Consider the following 18,876-nt stretch of genomic DNA (forward strand, 5'->3'; position numbering starts at 1 on the left):
AGGCTCCACTCAGCACGCTTTGGCACCAACCTTCCTGAGAATACACAGCCATCGTGTCCAGTGTCCACAACGATACAAAAGAGATGAGTATAAATAAATATCTGATTGCTTCTACCCTTGGGATATATCCAATGGACTTCATAACAGTGACAAAGAATGGCCAAAGAAACGCAATAGAGAGCTAGCTAGCTAGATAGCAACCACGACACTCCCGGAAAATCACCAGGGAACAAGGGCAAAAAAAAAAAAAGAGAAAAATATCACAAAGCCACAAAGCCGCCACAAGCACATAGTACCACGGATGGCGGAGTTCCTCTGTCGTTTCCCCCCGGCAGTTATCTTAGCCTTACTCTTCCTGGTACGAGATCTTGCGCATCTCGCCTAGACGCTGTCGGGCCCGTGCGAGACTGTTCTCGAGCTGAAGGATTTCAACCTATCGGTTATATTTGCGTTAGAGAACTATAATTAAATAAAGAAATCCGAGCGGCTAATCAAAGATGCAAGCTTACCTGTTGCTCCATTTCCTGCACTTTGAATTCATGCGAACTAAGTTTAGAGTAGTCAACCTTCTCTGTCTCATCCTGGTTCTTTTCCCGAATGATGTCCTGCACCTGTCGCACAAGAGCTCGGCATGCAGCACCCACAGCTTTGCTCGCTGTCTCCAGTCGGTCCTGTGTCTTGCTCATGAATGTCGCCTTGACGCGACTGGCCGCCACAAGCTGCGCGGTACTGGCTGCCACATCATTACTTGCCACAATCAGCTGCTCCGGCGAGTTGCGCCCAGAGATCACACCGTCCGCGGTCTCGATCAGTGTGTTGGTGGAGGTCGCTACTGCCTTTGCAGCCGAGATCAGCCCCTCGGTCCATCTGTTGTTTTTCTTGTAAAACGCTGTTCGCGACGAGCTACCCCGTCCCTCCCGGACAATCTCCTGCTGCGACTCGGTGGCGGCCTTGATTAGCTCCGCAATCGCGTGGGTCACCGCAATCGCCGCCTCCAGGATCGCGTCGTTGATACGCAGCTCGTAGGTGGAGAAGCCGTCGCGCGGTTTCTTCTTCAGTTTGGCGAGCCGTTGGGCAGCAGCATCGATGGCGTCGGCCGCCTTGGTCAGCTCCTGGTCCACTAAGTCACCCAGATCGCCATTCGTGGTGAGCTTGCTGCTCTTGGGGGCGAACGCTTCCACCAGTTTCGACAAGCTCTGCAGATCCCGCTGCACCTCCAGGTTATTGTTGATGACCACGTCGGTCTTCTGCAGCGCCTCGAGGCCCTCGAGACGGAACGACTGAAGCCCTCGGAAGAACCGCACTGTAGCCTGCGCGGACTTGCGTGCTGTGTTGGTTAGCTGGTCCGCACTCTTGTCATCGTTGGCAAACCGAGTCAGTCCCTTTGTGTTGCTAAGGACATCGGCCACGGAGCCCGAGAAGATAGAAACAGTGCGGATAATCTCCGCATGAGTGCTGTTGGGGCCATCGGCGATAAAGTTATTAAAGGCCGTAGAGAATTCAGTCGCGGATGCGGACGCCTTTTCGATCTGCGAGAGTACGTAGGGTGGCGTGGCATTCTGGTTACCCGCCTGGTTTGAAGAGTCCAGCTCATACAGAGCGTCGTCCACGCGTTGGACACCAGACTGGAGCACAGAGTCGATGATGTCGTTGATCTTCGCCACAGTGCTGTGCAGCACCGTGTCAATCTGCGCATCTAGCGCATGGTCCACATCACCTTGGTTCTATTTGTGTCTCTGTTAGGCTTCTCCGATACAGGTCGATCACGGCTGTTAACGTACCAATTTTAGTTCCTCCAGCTCCATAAGAGCCTGTTCCATTCCCGACTTATAAACTTCGATTTCTTCATCCTTTTCGCGCAGTACCAGGTCCTGGTCTCCCTGGCGCTCTGTATTCTGAGTGGTGTACTCCTCCAGGGCGCGGTTCTTTTTCTGCAAGGATATCAATGTTAGTTTTTTTTTTTTTTTTTTGCCGCGGCGTTTTCGATGATCTACTTACTCTCAACGCTTCTTCCAAGTCTGCCATCTCCCGGTTGTACTTCGACAACAAGGTCGAGATTTCAGTGCCCTTGGAGCGTTCGGCATTTTCCGCCCGCTCAATAGCAAGCCGAAGCTCCCGTTTGACCTTCTCCACCTCCTCCTTGTTATTCCCGGTTAGACGATCTCGATCGTGCAGGGCGCGGTCTCGCTCCCGGATCATATCCGCAAGCTCGAGGTTCTTAGTCTTGAGTTCACGCTCCAGTTTCTCGCGTCGATCAATCGCCTCTTGCGCCGATGCCGCCTTGATCTTCAGGCTCTTGGTTGTCTGCAGGAGATCCAGGTGTTCCTGGCGGAGCTGCGAGTAAAGCTTGGCCAGCGCCTCGTACTTAGACCGCCAGGTATTAACCTGCTCCTGCAGAGACCGGATCTGGTCATCCCGTGATGCATTCTGCATGTTCAAGTTCGATGTTAACTGGTTCATCTGCTCCTCTAGGTCCTTCACACGGCGATCATATTGCTGCAGCATCAGTTGATCCCGTTCGTATTGTGCCCGAGCGTTTAGATTCTCCCGCTCAAGTTCTGCTAGCCGGCCCTGGGTCTGCGTATTGTACTGGTCACGCAACAGCTGTTCCTGTGCCAGTCGCTGCTGCTCTGCCTGGAGACGTTGTTGTTCTTCAAAGTCGTGCTGGGCTTGCTGCTGCGCAAGGATCTGCTGTCGTTGTTGTTCCTCCCACTGCTGTTGCAGACGTCGCTGTTCGGCTTCGAACTCCTCCTGTTGCCGTTTGGCCTCTGTGGTCCAGAAGTCATTGATTGGTTCCGGCTCCGCAGTTGTTACTTTGGGTGGTGGAGATGGTTCAGCCTCGACTTCTTTGACGGGCCGCTTGGGCAACGCCGGGCGCTCTTCATCTTCAGCCAACAAGTTGGGCGGGTCTTGGGGCAACTTGGGAATGGTGATCAGGCTGGTCAAATAGCGCAGGTTCGAGCACTCGTAGTAGAACCGCACAAGTCGATAGTGTTGGGCATCGTAGCGGCCGCGAAGTGGCTCCAATGCCTCGGCATCACCCGTAGCTGCGAGTATCCAGAGATTAGCTACCAAAATACCCCCGACAAGAACAGATATCGCATACTTGTATGCATAGCCCTCAGCATGCTAGTAATAAATTTGTAGATGCCATAGCTTTCTTGCACAAGGGGAACGAGCGAGGATATCCGACACTCGTTGTTCGTCCCAGACTGGAAGTGCGAGAATATCAACTTCTGGAATGCATCGATCTGATCTTGTAGAGTCATAAGGTCGGTGATAGTCTCGTAGCTAAACCGTCATCAGCGAACAAGTAGGGACATGTGTCAATGAAACGCGTACCCCTCATTTGGATCATTGATTGTTTTCAAGCTAATGTATTCCTCGTATTCAAACAGTCCTATATAGCACTCAGCAACCGTACGATAGAGAGCATTAGCAGGATCCTCTACCGTTGAATTCAGGGTGGTTTCGGTGAAATGCCAATTTAGACTCGAGGAAAAATACGTATTCGCGAATCAAAGGGCCATATCCTAGGATTCCAAGTCAGCCTTAAATAGCGTATGCGAACCACAACAAACGAGGTCGTCGGCTCCCCGAGGTCCGGAGGCAGCTTCTCATACCTCGAATACCATCTCCTCCAACACCTCGCATCAAGCTGTCTACCCAATTGACATGCTGCTGTGCCTCCCGAATTACCACCGGGTGTCCTTCCTGGAGAACCTTATGTATCGTGATCAGAGCTTTGTACGTCTGGACCTCGTCGGCGAGAACAGGTTGACTGGAAAGAAACAGGGTCAGCCGGCAGTGGGGAGAACCAAAGATTATGGACCAACTACATACACTTTCATGCCAGCCCAGAAGGCAGCAGACGACTTGTGGTCCCATGTATACACGATGCAGCTCCGGACATGTTTCCCTGCAGATGAAGGATCAGTGGTCGTCGAACCGAGGGCGAATTTATGATGAAAATGGCATGGACATACGTTTCGGAGCAGTTTCCTCTGGGATAGATTCTGATCAGTCACAAGGACCACGAAAGACTAGATGAACTGACTCTTGTTAGGACCAACTTACCGATGCTGGTAGCTTTGCGAATGTTAATCGCCAAATCTGCCTCCGTCCTACCTCAGCGACGTCAATGATCTAATTTTACGACCCAGAATCCATTTCTAACAGCCTCGGATCAACCTACCGACTCATCTTGGCGGCTGCACGTCAGTCACTGCCAACGAGGATCAGGGGAGCTGGCGACGTTCTGTACGGCAAAAGCCGTTGGGTGGGCCCGACAACAAATAGCGCAATTCAAGCGAGAAAGGTGATTAAACGGACGAACAAATGGAAAGGAGGTAGGAAATGTATTAAAAAAAAAAACAAAAAAAAGGAAAACAAAAGAGTTCAACAAGCCGACACAAAGAGAGACCAAGAAGAGGCGTAATGGGGGAAAAGAAGAGGAAGACCGCGCCATGACGTTTGGCGGGAAAGCTGACGCCTGCATGGCCCATCGCGGGTCTTGGCACCGCCTCCTGATCGAACGACTTTTGGGTAGCCAGGCAGCGGAGTTCTGCACGAATGACAGGTTGTTTCTCCTGGTCATGGGCTTGGTCGCGCCTTCGTCATAGTCAGATCTAGCAAAAGGTAACCCTTGTACGAATTCTAGAACTCCTGTAGAGCCTACAAGGACAACGTATCCATATCGGTTGTATATAGATTATAACACTAAGCGATATCAAGGCACTGGAAAGGAGAGGCGAGATAAAAAGAACAAGAGAAAAAAAAGACATGATTTAACGCCAGAGTGTGTTAACCGTCACAAGCCAAACTCCCGCTTCAAAATACAAAGAAAAGTCTTCTGTACCAGGATATCATGTCAAGCTTGCAAGAATTAAATGCGATAACAAAATATCAAACCTTTGTTCTATGTCCTCGACAGACCCTCCGCTTCCTATATCACGGAATAATTCCATCCGTTGCTGATAAGATCTCCATTCCATGCTTCCCATGACCTAGAGTGCTGCGGTCCGGTGTTTCCTGCCTTTTTGCACTGTCCCGGAGATTGCTGGGTGGCGTCTTGTCGGAGGGCGGAGTACCCGATCTCTGACTTGGTTGGAGCATGTCAACTTCAGGCGGCATGTCGATGGCTGGACTGTTGGGTCCTGAATCGTAAGGAGCTTCAACCACCAGCAACTCATCCGGATAGTCTCCCGTCTCTTCCGAGTCGAATAGTGGCTTCCGCCGGGGTGGTAGAGGCGGCTTCGGGACCGGCCTCTTGTGCTCATCTTTAGTCTGTCCAGAAGGTGCATTTGGTGGAACTGGTTTTCTTTTTGGAAGAACAACCGAATTCCTTCTGAAAGCAAACTTCTCGGGGGGTGGTAACGGGGTGCCAGGAGGAGGGAGTGGATGACCACGTCCAATGGGCTCATCTGGGGTGCCCGCAGGACGAGGCGCTTCGTGGCCGTTATTCTGCTCACTTTTTCCAAACATATTCCACCCCCATTTCTTAGCCACGGAGGCCGCCGTGCCGATTGAAATAGATCCTGGTGACTTGGCATCCGAATTGGTTGACGTGATTGTTTTCGTTAGGTTCTCAAGTGTAGTACGTCTCCGGGATTTATTGCTGCTCAACGATGTGCTAGAATTCGTACTAGCACTCTTAAGGTTGAAGGATGACTCGCTCGCTTGGTGAACAGAAGTAGGACGCGTGGGGGAGCCATTTATAAACTCTCCAACACTCTCGATGGATTCCACGATGGAAGGATCTCGGCTCTGCGAGACTGCTTCTGACCCGACCAGGCTGTCTGACGGCGGCGAACCACTAGGACCCTTTGAAGGGGACCCAGGAGGAGACCGGCTAGATATTTCAATCATGGCGCTAGTCGCACTACTCTTCTCTTCGCCTCCGCCGTCGTAAGCCACCTTGTCAATCTTCGCATTGTCCGCTGTGAGCACAGGGTCAGCGGCGTTGGAAAAGGTTTGCGATCGAATCACCCGTGGCGGTGAACTGCCAGGCTTGTCGATGGCAGAGGATAAACTGCTCATATTACTCCCCTCGTTCTCTCGGATTGACTCCTTGGAGCCCCTTCGGGATTTTAACAATTCAGGCATAGGTTCGGTGAGCACCGGCGCGCTCATTGTACGCTCGTCTTTCGATTTCAACACGTCAATGAAATCGTCTTTGGCGCTGGTCGCATTCTGGGGCTGGCCACCTGACTCATCTGGAATATCTGCCTTCGATTCAGGTTTGGGGATGTCCCGTTGCCAGATTCCTCCACGGAAATGTTGGGTCAAGGTATCCAAGAAGGGGATGTCATCCCAGAAAGGCTGCACAATACTCTCTGCGACTACCTCTCGAATGCGGCTCTCTATTGTGCGTAAAATAATCCCGTAAGTTACCTGTTTCGAGCTAACAATGGGTTCAATATCCATCACCATGTTTGGCATGGTTTCGAAGGAGAGCCAAGCGCGATTGCTTGGGGGAGGTTTGAACCGTATCAGTAGGTGGCCCTCAAGCCTTTTCAACACGACAGCCAAAACGATGTCTACTTCGCGGGCTTTAAAGCGAGGGCCCAAGTCAATGCGCACGGTGGCCGAGATCTCGACACGGAAGTTACCAGCATACTGCACATCGGTCTCGACGCAGCAATTCCCGTCAACAGTCAAATCTTTCAGTCGTGGATTGATGATAAAGGGGGCCCCGTCGCCCATATCGATCTTCTGCAAGCCAATACGGCTGATGAAGTTAGGTTTATTAACCCGAGATATCTTTTTAGAGATCTTCTTTCGGACGAATTCCTCCATCTCAGGTGTCTTGTACAAGGCAAGAAACAATCTTCCCAGCACGGCATTGATCCATCGGGTCTGCAGCTGCTCTTCGGAAGAATGCAAGCGCTGGACCAGGGTAACAATATCCTTCACGTCAAATGGCTGGTGTTTGGGAGGGCTATCCGGTGAGTTCCACATTCGAGCCTGGTTCTGAAGCATAGCGAAATAGAAATCCTCCTTCTCGGACAGGTTTTCGGAAAACAGAAAAAAGGGGGGCGTCGGCCCCCCGAGATCTCCAAGAGACTCCAGTCGTCGCGAGAGAGAGATGGCATTCCTCTTCAGCCATAACTCACCCTCTTGGATCTCACCCTCTCCGCCATAGATCCTCACATCATGGTGAGCAAGAGAGATTACGTATCGTACCTCCACCTGGTTTTCATCATCATACAGCATCAAGTGGCCATGTCTACACACCCCCCAGCGTACTTGTCAGCAAAGCTAGAGTTGAAAAGCGAGGCAGGAAGGAGGGTAAGTCAATTACCGGAGGACGATATAAAAGACATTCCGAGCCCGCTTCCCATTTTTGCCATTTCCTTTAGATGGCTCGATGGTTGGGGTCTGCTTTCGGTCGAATAGACTCCTATACATGGTTTGATAGACACTGGGGCTCTCCGCGGCGATCACTTCACCCGCCGGCGTGGTTCGCTCGGGTGGCTTCCCATTGACTCCACCAGGAACATATTCACGACAGACGGCAAAGTATCCTGCGGCAACATCCGGCTCATGCGAGCGATGGAATTTCTCCGCCAACTCGTCGGTACCGGATTTGAGACTATACTGGTCGTCGGTGGGACGCCGGATCGAGTCTTCCAGCAGGTCGCATCCCTGCTCGGCTGGCGGTGGCGGGGCGTGGAGGGTCAGGTGGGCATGGAGGAACAGGAGCGAGAGGACCAGCGGGATGAAGGTGAGACCACCAAGGATGTATACGAGCAGGAAACTGGCGAGCAAACCCATTGGGAACCCGTCGATCAAAGCGGTAGCAACGAAAGGTCCATCATGAGCGAGAGAGGTGAGACGAAGGCGGTTAGAGGAGGAGCTCCTGCCCAGACAGCAGATGAGGCCAGCTCTTAGAGAGTCGAGGAAGAAGAGGACATGTGTCGAGGGAGTCGTGGTGAGGAGAAAGAAAGAGTACGATACCTAAATTGGTTGGAAGGATGCAAGGATGCAGACGCGATGACGGATCAGGTTCGGTCTTAGTCTTGTGTGGTTGGCTAGCAAGTACCTATCGGTATTCCGGTTGTACTTCAGATGAGGATAGCCAATGGCTGATGCAACTCCCGAAGCATCCGTCCGCCCATACCGTCATCTCATGGGAAGAACGTTGCCCCGCTACGATACCATCCTTACGTATCTGTACGGTATAAAACGATTAGGAGCAGCTATGTAATACAGATAGATACGGTACCAGGAAGTATCCACTATGTACCTAGAATCATCAACCAATTCAGATTATTGTAATATATTTCAACCGATAACAGCTATGCCCTACCCAGGATATTGAGTCGTTTCAGTGTAAGGTAAGAAGTACCTACCGATGTCGAACACAGTAAGCATATGCATCGCCATTTCTCGCATCTATATGACCCTCTATCTAGAACCTGTACACCTAGACGGAGCAATGTAGAAAGAGATTGCACTCCTCGACTTCTATCATCGTTTATAGAATAGTTGATAGCCCCAAACAGAGCAATGGTAGAACACTAAACAAAGGGCTTAACGAAAACAAAACACACGAGCGCATACAATGATACATGAGCAGAAGTAGTGGTACATTGACGTGGTTCGAAGTGTGCCGTAAATGGGGGAGAGGTCCTTACTCGATGCCTAAAGTATAGGCGCCGATCACGTTCCGTTGTACACATATCACCAAATACTGCGTCGAGGATGAGAGGTGATATTTATTTTCTTCGGTTCATCGTCTTCTCGCACATTTGAATAAGGCCGGCTTTCGCTTCGCTTTCAGGAAAGCTGCTGATTGCAGCAGCGGCCTTGTCAGCATACTCTTGGGCCAGGGCACGAGTTTTCCCAGCCCCATCACTTTGATAGACAAAATCGCGAGCCTACAGTGGAAGTCAGCAAGCGTACATTTGGTCAGACTCACCCATAGGAAGGGACTTACCCTTTGTACGTCGCCCTCTCGGCTAAATTTCCGGCCAACCATCGGGCCCAATTCAGGGTTTTCTTTCCAAGCAAATAAGAGAGGCGCAGTAGCAAGACCCAGTTGTAAATCCGCCCCGGCAGGTTTTCCCAACTCAGCATCGGTAATCGTGTAATCCAGCATGTCATCCACAAGCTGAAACGCTAGTCCCAGGTTCCGTCCATAGGAATATGCTGCCTCGACCACCTCAGGTACACTATCACCAAGCAGGGCTGCTGCACGGCACGACTTGCTGATCAAGCTCCCAGTCTTCAAGTAGGTTTTCTGCAAGTAGTACGAGATGGTCTCGTCTGTGAAAACCGGGTTCTTCTCGTCCGCAGCCGTATTCTTCAATTGCATGAACTCTCCTTCAACGAGATTGGCAATAACAGTAGCTAGCAGCTCCGTGACCTCTGGATCCCTTAGACGTGCCAGGGCAACAGAGGCTCTGCCTAGCAGGAAGTCTCCCGCCAACACCGCCATCTTGTTTCCGAATTGGAGGTTTGCGGAGCTGGAAGACCGGCGAGTGATAGCGTTATCAATGACATCGTCGTGCAGCAGGGAGGCGGTGTGAATCAGTTCGGTGATTTCTGCAAGTCGTCGCTGAGAGGGCAGGATATTCTCATCGCCAACGAAATTGTATTGAGCTTCGGGAGAGGACGACGTGAGCGGATTAAGGTCAGGATTCGTATCAACAAGCACGGATGGCGAACTAATAGAATCATTCACGGGGGTAGAAGACGTCGCGCTCGCTCGGCCGTTTCGAGGGGTCAATGCAGTCGCCTGGGACATGAGCAACACCAGCATTGGGCGCATATGTTTACCCTCACTCCTGGTATAATACTTTGCCACCTTGTCTAAAGTTGGATGTCCTGAACCGAGCAATTGGCGAATATTCTTGGTCAGAAATTTCAACTCCTTTCCTACAATCCTCAATGGATCTACTGAGATCCCCGGCGGCGCCTTCGGTAAGCCTTTAAAGAGTGTTTGTGCAGCGGAGACTGCCGCACCAAACGGCGAGGCGGACTTCCGTCTCGTGGGATGGTACTTCCGTGTCTGGAAGCTGTGTATTTGGCTCAAAAAAAGATCATTGCGAAAACACTGCCAACACATTAATGTCGAAGGTGAAACTCGTGGTGAAAAGACCAGCCCGGAGGCCGGAATGGCTCGAGCTTTCATGCTCCACGACTATAATGATCGAAGCCGATGTATTAAAAGGACATGAAAATGAAGGTGTAAACGATAGTACGGAATGCAATTATATCATCATTCAATAATAAACGCTAAGAAAAGTGAGAGGTATCCAAACGATTGTACGGCGGAAGTGAATGGCGGGCCAGAAGTTTTCGATCGGCCAAGTCGAGCTCGGGCCGGAACGGGAAAGCGTCCACTCCCTAATGAACTAATTACTCCATACCGCGGTATCTTGTCATACTTGAGACAGAGTCACAGCAAAATGATTTTCTTGTCTAGAATGTCGATGAAAGTTACAAGAAGAGATCCAGGACCGCACGCCCACCAAGGCGGAAAGAGAGACACGCTGGACTGAAACATCTACAAGATGGTCCTGTCCTTCAACATCAGAGGGGAAAGTAGTTTATAAAAAACATATCAGCTCAATTCTACCTTTCCCCTCAGGTACACCCGAACAACAAAAATCGCGATAACACACAAAAAGTCTTCCCCATAAAGCCTCATCCACAGGATGACAGTATTCAAGCCGCCGTATGATTATAGTAATCGTTTTAATGATTAAATGGCGTCAAAATCACCGCCAGCATCCTCATCGTCAATGTCTCCTTCCTGGATCTCCTTGGCCAGCTCCCGTTCCCGCTCCCGTGCCTCTTGGGCGCTTTTCAATTCGAGACGGTGTTGGTTCATGGGAAATCGCATGGCCTATTTGGAGGCAATCCATCAGCAATCTATTGCGAATACTTCAAGTTCAAAGCAGGATTGAGTGGTTGGGATAACGTCAAAAAAGAAAAAGAAAAAGAACAAGCGAAATTGACCTACCTTGACATTTTCGTCATGAAGAGTCAAACAGGCTCTGATACGCTCGTGGAATACTTCACCGGGCTCCCTGGTAGCATAAATGTCTCCAATCTCTTTGCTCTTCATAAATCCTCGCTCGTGGTCCAAAGTCGCCTCAATCACGCCATCCCTGATAGCTTTGGCGACAATGTACTCTGCTGACTCTTCACTATCTAGCCCCAAACGGAGACAGATGTCCCGTAGAGAGATGCGAGAATAAGACAAGGACATCATCCGAATACCAGTTTTGATGACGTTTTGCCTCAGGCGCAGGATAAGGGTGTAAGTGCCATCCTTTCGGAACGTCGCGCTGTGGGTATTGACAATGTTCAAGAAACCATCCAAATCGCCGACGCTCACGGCCTGCACCAGTAGAAAGTAAGGATGCATGGCACGTTCTAGGGCAGCCTGACGGAAAATTGCACGATCGGGAATATCACCCATTAGGAGCTCCACAACTACAAGCAATTTGTGGGAAGCTTGGTAGAATCCACGCGCGCTGTGACTAGACGGTGACTTCCGTGTAGCCCCGATCAAGTGCCCATGAGCATCGGTGTACTGCAGCTGAACAGCACGGATGCGACCCAAATAGTACAGATACCGGGCAATCTGATTGTTTGATGCGGAGGGAGGAAAGCGATTGTGGGAGATGAGCAAGTCCGCCTGCGAGATGTGGGATGTAGACAAGTAATTGCGTAGTAGCAGTGTCATAACGGTAGCCTGAGTGTCCACATCCTTACGAAGTACCGCTGTCCTAAGAGCCGCAAGCAAAGGCTGGCGGATTGAAGTAACCGTTGCAGCAGGGGATGGAGGAAGGGGGGCAATTTGCTCAAAGAAAAGAGAGTAGTAAAAGTACGCGCGAGCTGCGAGAGAATCGAGAGTGCGGCGATTGATGGTCCGCAAACGCTCGATCAAGTCCGCTGAGAACTGGGCACCCTTCTGTACCTCCTTCTTGTCATAAAGATATATCTGGACAAGTATTGCAAGATAGGTATCGACCTCAGGCAAAATCTCTTTGAGGGTCAACTTGGTCTTCTCCGATTCGACCTCCATCTTGGAGCTCTCAGAGACGACCGGCTGACCAATAGCCTCAAGCAAAAACGACGCTGTCGAGTTTGACGAGGGGTAAGTCTCAACAATAACTTCCGCCAGCACATCGGAAGTGATGTGTTTGCGCATTGATGATATCGATCGCAGGACGCGAAGGGTAAATCGTGGGTCGAAGTGGGCGACGGCACGCTCAAGGAGAGAGAAGTTGGCCTTGATGTCTAAATTCAGTAGAAGTGAGATTTCAGTAGCGCATCCTCAAGCATTTGCTCCGCAAGGGAGATCGGAAAAAGGAATTTGGAACCAACCTTGGATGGCCTTCGCCTCGGGATCAACCTCAGATTCGGGTTTCTGGGACTCATCGCCCTCAGCACCCTCCATCGCGACATCGCCTTCCTTGTCCTGGCCTTTTTCGCCGGATAACCTCAAACCCTTCGTAGGGGGCACTACAACAGTCATCTTCTCGTCACCTTTCCGATCCTTACTGGCGTTGAATGAGGATGTAGGCCCACCTGCCGTATCCTCTCCCATCTCAATATCTTCAGAGCCATTCACGCCATTCTCCGTGGGATCGGAGCCGTTGGTTTGCGGCTGTTCCCGCTGCTCGCCCATGCCGGAGTTAGACGTGTTGTTATTCGATGAGGCAGCTTTTGACGACTTGGCTTTGTTGGCAGCGGCGCGGGTAAGCGCGGGCTTATCCTTAGTGGAACTTGAGCTCTGTGAGGTAGAGCGAGCCTTTTCACCGTTAGCAGACGAAGAGGTATCTGACTTGCTGTTCGATCTCAAAGAACGCCTCTCGGCCGGCATGGTTTCGTTTTCCAGCTGCGAGCTCAGCTGAGCAATAGAGCCGCGGGTACGGGAAGCAGAAGAAGGGGGGAGATGGTTAGAGACCAGGATGCTGGAAACAATCTCAAAGAAATCAAAGAAAGCAAGGGAGCGAGAAGGAAAATAGAGATGGGAAAGCAGATGATGGGAAGATGGTATGTCTACCTAGAGAGGTCGGGGAAAGAAAAGTTGATGAGGTGGTGATGTGATGTCAAGGTCGGCTGGTTGGCTTTGAATGAGAAGCAAGAGAACCAGCAGAGAGCTTAGTCAGGGAGCCACGGCGAGTTACAAGAGCTTACCTCTCAGGTGAACGGGTCCGCTGCAGCGAGGATGGAGGAACCCCCGTCTTGACGATAGGAAGTCCGCTGAGGACGGATGATGAGTCGAGGGGCCGAGCTGGTAGCTTGTACACCGTACCGAGCTTCCTTTTCTCTTGTGGATGCGCTGTTGTCGCTCCGTTGCCACCACAGAGACGAAGAGACGATAAGAAGGTCATGGTGTCCTTTGGTGCCTGAGGCAGCAAGCAGCTGCCACCAGCTCGTCTTGGCATTGTTTACCTGCTGCACCAGCTGCCACGATCCGTGATTCCTGCTGTCAGTATGGAGTAGATCCTCGCAGAACACTGCCCTCCTAGCCATGTCACTCCTAGAAAGCCATCTCGAGCAGATCATGCTCTCTTCTAATGCCATCGCAGACCTCCCGTCAGTATCAACTTTCAGGTCCTTGCTCCCTATAAATACTAATTGGCTCGATAGTTTCCCCCCCCACCTCGCATCTTCACCAATGCTTTGCTAGGCTCTCATGATATCACGGCGCTTATTCGCGATACAGAGACTCATGAACGAGCTCTTTTCCAAGTTGATCCCTCCGTTCAATCGATCAATCCCTCCCAGCGAAGACCCACAAAGCGTGGTACAACGCTTCCCACAGAGGGGGAGGGTGAATCGATGGCCAGTCGCATCTACTCAGCGAGAAATAACAAAAATCAATCAGCTGTGGCGAGGGTGCTTGGGTCCGACATGATGGAGGAGATTAAACGGTCTGCTGGTACTTCAGTCTCGGGCCCCCGTAACGAAGTCAACCTAGAAGTGCTCCTCAAAGGCGCGGAAATCCTTTGCAATGTCTAGTAGGCACACCCAGTCCCCTGTCACCAGTCATTCGTTCTCCTACTCTAACCGTTCATGTAGTCCTGTTCCTGGGGCGCAAGAGAAGATTGCTAGCCTTCGGTATCGCCATGAATTACTTGCAGACTCGATTCTTCAATTGGAAGAACGTGTTGCCAAAAACACAACCGAATTGGAGCAGATGAGCCGTTCGTACGGCGATGCTTATGACTACAATACTATTGGTCCTTCACAATCAGATGGGGCCGATGTGGCCGATGCCGATATCGAACGCGAGATAGAGGAGATCAGAGAATTAGAAAGAAAAAAGAGGCGTTTAGAGAATCATGTTAATGGAATGGAACAAGATTTGGGAGAACTAATGGAGTGATCGCCCACGAATTTCGTTAACCGTGCGCATATGGTTGAGATGCTGGCAACAGCCAGACCTGCTTTGGCTGGAGGGGTTTCATTGGGCTTCACTAGCACCAAAAAACTACCGACTAACCATATCTTGGTTTCAGCGCTGAAAAGGTCCCTCCTTTATCTTCCACTGATGGGGTTTCTATGACTCGCTGGCTGGCTTTACATTTCAGCTCTAGCGAACTACATGACCGAGACTGCTACAGTAAAGGGAAAGTCAGCTGGTCCAGCATAACTGAGTTGAATCGGGTGCATTCCCCAAAACGCCTCGCTTCACCCAGTCCGCTACTCGGCTTATGCAGACCTCTCTGGGTATGGAAAGTATGGACACAGACTCGGTATAGAGTTGTGGAATCTGGACCGTCTGTTGACGTTCAAGGTTGAAGGGTAGGCGAGACACCCATGGAAATCACTTCATGTGCTTTCTTTGACCATCGTCTGAGACTTGGGTTATTGTCGGGCCTTTGATGGCTTTGTATTAGCAGCATTCTCTCTTCCAATACCCTCTCGGTCTAGTAGCTTGTACGAATACATGTCTTTTATCCTGTCCCAAAATGGCCGCAATCTCATTGTATTACCTCAGTAGTATCATTCGCACGAGGATACCATTCAGTTCCATTTGCAGTGGGAACTCTTCTCCAACTCACCTCATCCTCACTGGATTGGAATATGGTCAATTTCCATATGGGATCCTACCGGCTGCTTCATGCCATTCCTTCCACTTCAAGTATTTCTTCGTATCCAATACAACTACTCAAGTCCGACCGTGAAGGGTTTAACCCATGCCAAGCCTGAGGCTCCGTGCAACTCTCCGCCGACCAATCAATTCCTCCGATCCCACATCTCATCATCTTCATTCTCCATCCTCACGAGTTGCCGGGGACAGTTGAGACTGGTCCAGTTGTGTGTCCATTGTTTTTGTTTTTTTCGGCATCATTTGAGAGATCCATTCATTTAGTTTTCCGTCCCCACGTGCGGAACGTGACTTTGTATTTCATTTGGTCTTACCCCCATCGCTGCAAGAAGTCTCTCGGATCCAACTTCGCCCTCCCTCCCCGCGAACCCTTTCCCACCTGTAGCTTGAGCAACCTCGATTATTCAAAATCACATAAAATGGAGGGCTCTCAGGTTCCCGCACCCGCACCTCAGCCGATGGCCCCCCAGCACTCGAACCTGATCCGGACCGACCAAGTCCAGAAACTTCCCCATCTCAACGAGCAACAAAAGAATCAGCATACCCAACTCGTACGCAATTACTGGGAAGTCCTCAACAACCGAGATCCGAAGAGTGCCGAATACCAGCACGCGCATACACGCCTCACTCAGATTTCACAGAGCCTGATGAAAGGCATGCGGGCCTTTCAGCAGAATCGTCAGCTACAGCAACAGCAGCTTCAAGCCGCGACGGCGGCCGCACAGGGCCAGGCTGTTCCACGCCCGCAATCGGTCAATCCTCAAAACTTTGCCCAACTGCTCCCTCAGATCCAGCAGAAAGTCAATAGCTTACATTTCTTCCTTCCTCCTAATATCAGTCACGAGCAGGCGCAGACGTGGCTTCCAGAAGCCAAACTACGCTACGGCATCGCGCTACAGAAACAAGAAATTGGTCGGGCACGTGCAAACGACCTACGCACACAGTTTAGTCAGCGCCAGGCGAATGGAACCGTGACCCAAGAGGAGCTCCAGGAGTTTAAAAATCGACAGGTTGCAGCGGAGAAACTTTACCGTGAGGGCGGCGACTTCCTAGCCAAGTTCAAGGAACAGCAGGATAACTTCAAGGCTCAACAGCAAAGGGCAGGCGTGCAAAATACTTCGGGTCCTCCGCAGGCTCCTAGTGCTACTGGTCCCGTTGCTCCAGCTGCCAGTGCCGGGGGTGATGGCCGACCGACAAACGCCCCTAGCTCGATGCATCCTGGGCAAGCGCCAACGCCAGCACCTCATACCATCACCTCTGCTGTGAGTGCTGCGCGGAATCAATCTGGGCAGGTGTCCATGTCGCCATCTACTTCCCAACAAGGCCAGACACCTACTGCACAGGCCGCCGGTTCTACACCTGCCGCTCCGACCGTAGCTCTGCAGCAACAACCGCAACAGCAGCATCCAGGCCAGCAAGCAAATACAGGATCGCAGGCAGTGTTTGCCCAGGTGCCCAACTTAGATGGTTCTACGCCTACTCCTACCGGCTCTCAACAGGTGCCGGTGCAGCAAGGGCCGCCACGTCCTTTGTCCCAACAAGCCGCCATGGCTCAAGCGGCTCAGAGCTACTCAAACAACAATAATGGTAACAATAATAACATGGGTCAGCAACAGCAAATGTCGCAAACGCCAAACAATACACATGCTCATCCCCAAGGTTACATCGCCAACCGCTCGACTGAAAATTCGGCTCGCAATATCAACATGGCCATCCCAAAGAACCTGAATGTTCCACCCCCGGAGCCTGTCACCATGGCACCATCTCGATCCACTTTATCGGGGGGTCCTAGTCACGGAGCTATGGGTATGATGGGCCAGCCCGCGATACAAAAGCACCCCGGTTATGTCCTTGAGGGTGAAGGTCAGCGCGTACTAAGCAAGAAAATGCTTGATATTTTGGTTCGTCAGGTTACGGGAGGGGGTGAAGGCGAGGGACTTACACCAGATGCGGAAGAGGTAGGGTTCACATTTTATTTCCCCTTACCAGGTTTCAATCCACTAATCCATTCCTTTTCAGTTCATTATTCAAATGGCCGATGACTTCGTTGACGACGTAATCACCGCCGCCTGTCGTCTTGCCAAATTACGTCCGTCATCTACACTTGAAATGCGTGATATTCAACTGGTCTTGGAACGCAACTACAATATGCGCATCTCCGGATTCTCCACCGATGATCTGCGCACTGTCAAAAAGCCTCAGCCCACTCAAGGTTGGACTCAAAAGATGTCAGCTATCCAGGCTGCCAAGGTTACTCAGGGCAAGGCTGAATAAAATTGTTATCATTTGTTTTATTTTTGTTCTTTCTTTGCCAATTTTACAGGGACTTATCAGTATACCACGATGAGGGAGGGGGGTTACACAAGGCTGGTTTTCAATTTCCTTTTGTTCTTTTCCTTTTTTTCTCTTTTTGAGATCTTGTCTTAACAACTTTCTTCCTGTTATTCATACAATGATAGGTGGTTGGCGTCACTGGTGGGGTTCATCTTTGCTTTTGCAATTATATTAGGTTTTTTTTTTTGTCCCTCTTTTTTATCCTTGGACGATGAACGTTAGCATGTATTTTGTCGTGTACCTTATCTTTTCCTCCTTTGTTTGTTCATGTCCTAATTATTCTTTCTAAGTAATGGTCCATCCTACTTTAGAAGGGTCAGATCGATCTGAAAGTGGCCCGGACGGCACCATTTCGGAAGACACAAGGCTAATTAATAGATGCTACAGCTGGTAGTTACAGGAGATCAGGATGATCTTAACAGACCAAAGTGTCTTGTCGAGACTTCTACTTAGAAAGATCTACCTGAAATCATTCAAGATGCGATGTAATCACACGAGCGTATTGGTATCAATTCTCTAGGTACTTGCAGCGCTGCACGACTTCTATCAATCTTCTAAACAGAAATCAATAAAAAAGAGAGGGGGGGAAGTAAAATAACAGAATTATAACATTGACGTAATTAAGTCGCTCAAACCTGCTCACGACAAACAATGCTCTCGCTTCTCCCATCCAAAGTATACAACAGAGAATCAGAAAAAAGAGGAAAGGAAAGAAAAACGATAATGCAAGTAAACAATATTCGGCCAGGCAAGTAGTTGTGTTGGGGAAAACAAAAAAAGGCATAAGGAAAAGAGAATATATGAGAGAGTGAGACCCGGAGGGAGGTATGATCGGAGAGTGGAGTGTGGTCGAGAAATTGACCACTAGTGGAGTTGTTCAGACTTGAAATAGGAAATGGGAAATGATGTAATGTATGTATGTGGTACCAACCCCTATAAAGAAATAATGGGGACTGGAACAAGTCCAGAACTCAGAGAAAAGAGAGATCTTGACAGTCAAAGGACACACTGGACCTTCAAAATCGGGTACTAAGCTCCTGAAGACGACAGAAAAAGAAAGACGGGGATAAAAGGAAATATAGCGAGGGTACTCCAAAAGATGGTACATATGATCAAGTATTGCTTGCCATAGGTGGTCGGGAAAAGAAGGTGGGTAGTGATTCATGGTTGGGATTATGCTGGACCAAGACAAATTCAAAACGAAAACTAGCTGGATATCAAGTGGGCTGGAATCAACGTCCTGGCGAGGTGGGCAGAAAACATCCAGGAGCAAAAGAGGAACTCACATCAATCGTGGTAACATGAACACTATCACAAGAGTGGTTTCCAATTAGAGCAAGATAAAGGGAAGAAGGTGCATCGTGCAAGGAGGAAGCAAAGAATCCGGGGAGCCGAGTGATGGCAGATCGCAAAGTATGATCAGGTACGAGTGTGGGTATCATGAAAATCAACCAATTCAC

At 50.3% G+C, this 18,876-nt stretch overlaps 6 protein-coding genes across 6 annotated transcripts; 2 read left to right on the forward strand and 4 right to left on the reverse strand.

Annotated features, from left to right (window-relative positions):
- Positions 1–346: 346 nt before the first annotated feature.
- SLA2 (putative cytoskeleton assembly control protein Sla2) lies at positions 347–4,203 on the reverse strand (the record flags this gene model as incomplete). Its single annotated transcript, XM_033571500.1, has 12 exons — positions 347–433; positions 510–1,724; positions 1,782–1,931; positions 1,999–3,047; positions 3,107–3,291; positions 3,343–3,400; positions 3,453–3,533; positions 3,624–3,781; positions 3,844–3,919; positions 3,987–4,016; positions 4,078–4,124; positions 4,196–4,203. The coding sequence occupies 12 exons, from the start codon at positions 4,201–4,203 to the stop codon at positions 347–349; spliced, it is 3,144 nt and encodes a 1,047-aa protein (XP_033424815.1).
- Positions 4,204–4,950: 747 nt separating this feature from the next.
- Positions 4,951–7,776, reverse strand: ATNIH1004_006874 (SMP domain-containing protein; the record flags this gene model as incomplete). Its single annotated transcript, XM_033571501.1, has 2 exons — positions 4,951–7,228; positions 7,304–7,776. 2 exons carry the CDS (start codon positions 7,774–7,776, stop codon positions 4,951–4,953), a joined length of 2,751 nt encoding a protein of 916 aa, XP_033424816.1.
- A 944-nt stretch (positions 7,777–8,720) lies between these two features.
- On the reverse strand, positions 8,721–10,138 carry COQ1 (trans-hexaprenyltranstransferase; the record flags this gene model as incomplete). The annotated part of the gene is made up of 2 exons (XM_033571502.1): positions 8,721–8,882; positions 8,942–10,138. The coding sequence occupies 2 exons, from the start codon at positions 10,136–10,138 to the stop codon at positions 8,721–8,723; spliced, it is 1,359 nt and encodes a 452-aa protein (XP_033424817.1).
- A 573-nt stretch (positions 10,139–10,711) lies between these two features.
- On the reverse strand, positions 10,712–13,358 carry RPN3 (proteasome regulatory particle lid subunit RPN3; the record flags this gene model as incomplete). Its single annotated transcript, XM_033571503.1, has 4 exons — positions 10,712–10,855; positions 10,973–12,258; positions 12,346–12,935; positions 13,162–13,358. 4 exons carry the CDS (start codon positions 13,356–13,358, stop codon positions 10,712–10,714), a joined length of 2,217 nt encoding a protein of 738 aa, XP_033424818.1.
- A 140-nt stretch (positions 13,359–13,498) lies between these two features.
- On the forward strand, positions 13,499–14,356 carry ATNIH1004_006877 (uncharacterized protein; the record flags this gene model as incomplete). The annotated part of the gene is made up of 3 exons (XM_033571504.1): positions 13,499–13,567; positions 13,618–13,988; positions 14,050–14,356. The coding sequence occupies 3 exons, from the start codon at positions 13,499–13,501 to the stop codon at positions 14,354–14,356; spliced, it is 747 nt and encodes a 248-aa protein (XP_033424819.1).
- Positions 14,357–15,540: 1,184 nt separating this feature from the next.
- Positions 15,541–17,356, forward strand: TAF12 (putative transcription initiation factor TFIID subunit 12; the record flags this gene model as incomplete). Its single annotated transcript, XM_033571505.1, has 2 exons — positions 15,541–17,040; positions 17,102–17,356. The coding sequence occupies 2 exons, from the start codon at positions 15,541–15,543 to the stop codon at positions 17,354–17,356; spliced, it is 1,755 nt and encodes a 584-aa protein (XP_033424820.1).
- Positions 17,357–18,876: the final 1,520 nt, after the last annotated feature.

The sequence above is a fragment of the Aspergillus tanneri genome (genome assembly GCF_003426965.1).
Source record: "Aspergillus tanneri strain NIH1004 chromosome Unknown AapTan_7_pilon_pilon_pilon, whole genome shotgun sequence".
Lineage (NCBI taxonomy): Eukaryota > Fungi > Ascomycota > Eurotiomycetes > Eurotiales > Aspergillaceae > Aspergillus > Aspergillus tanneri.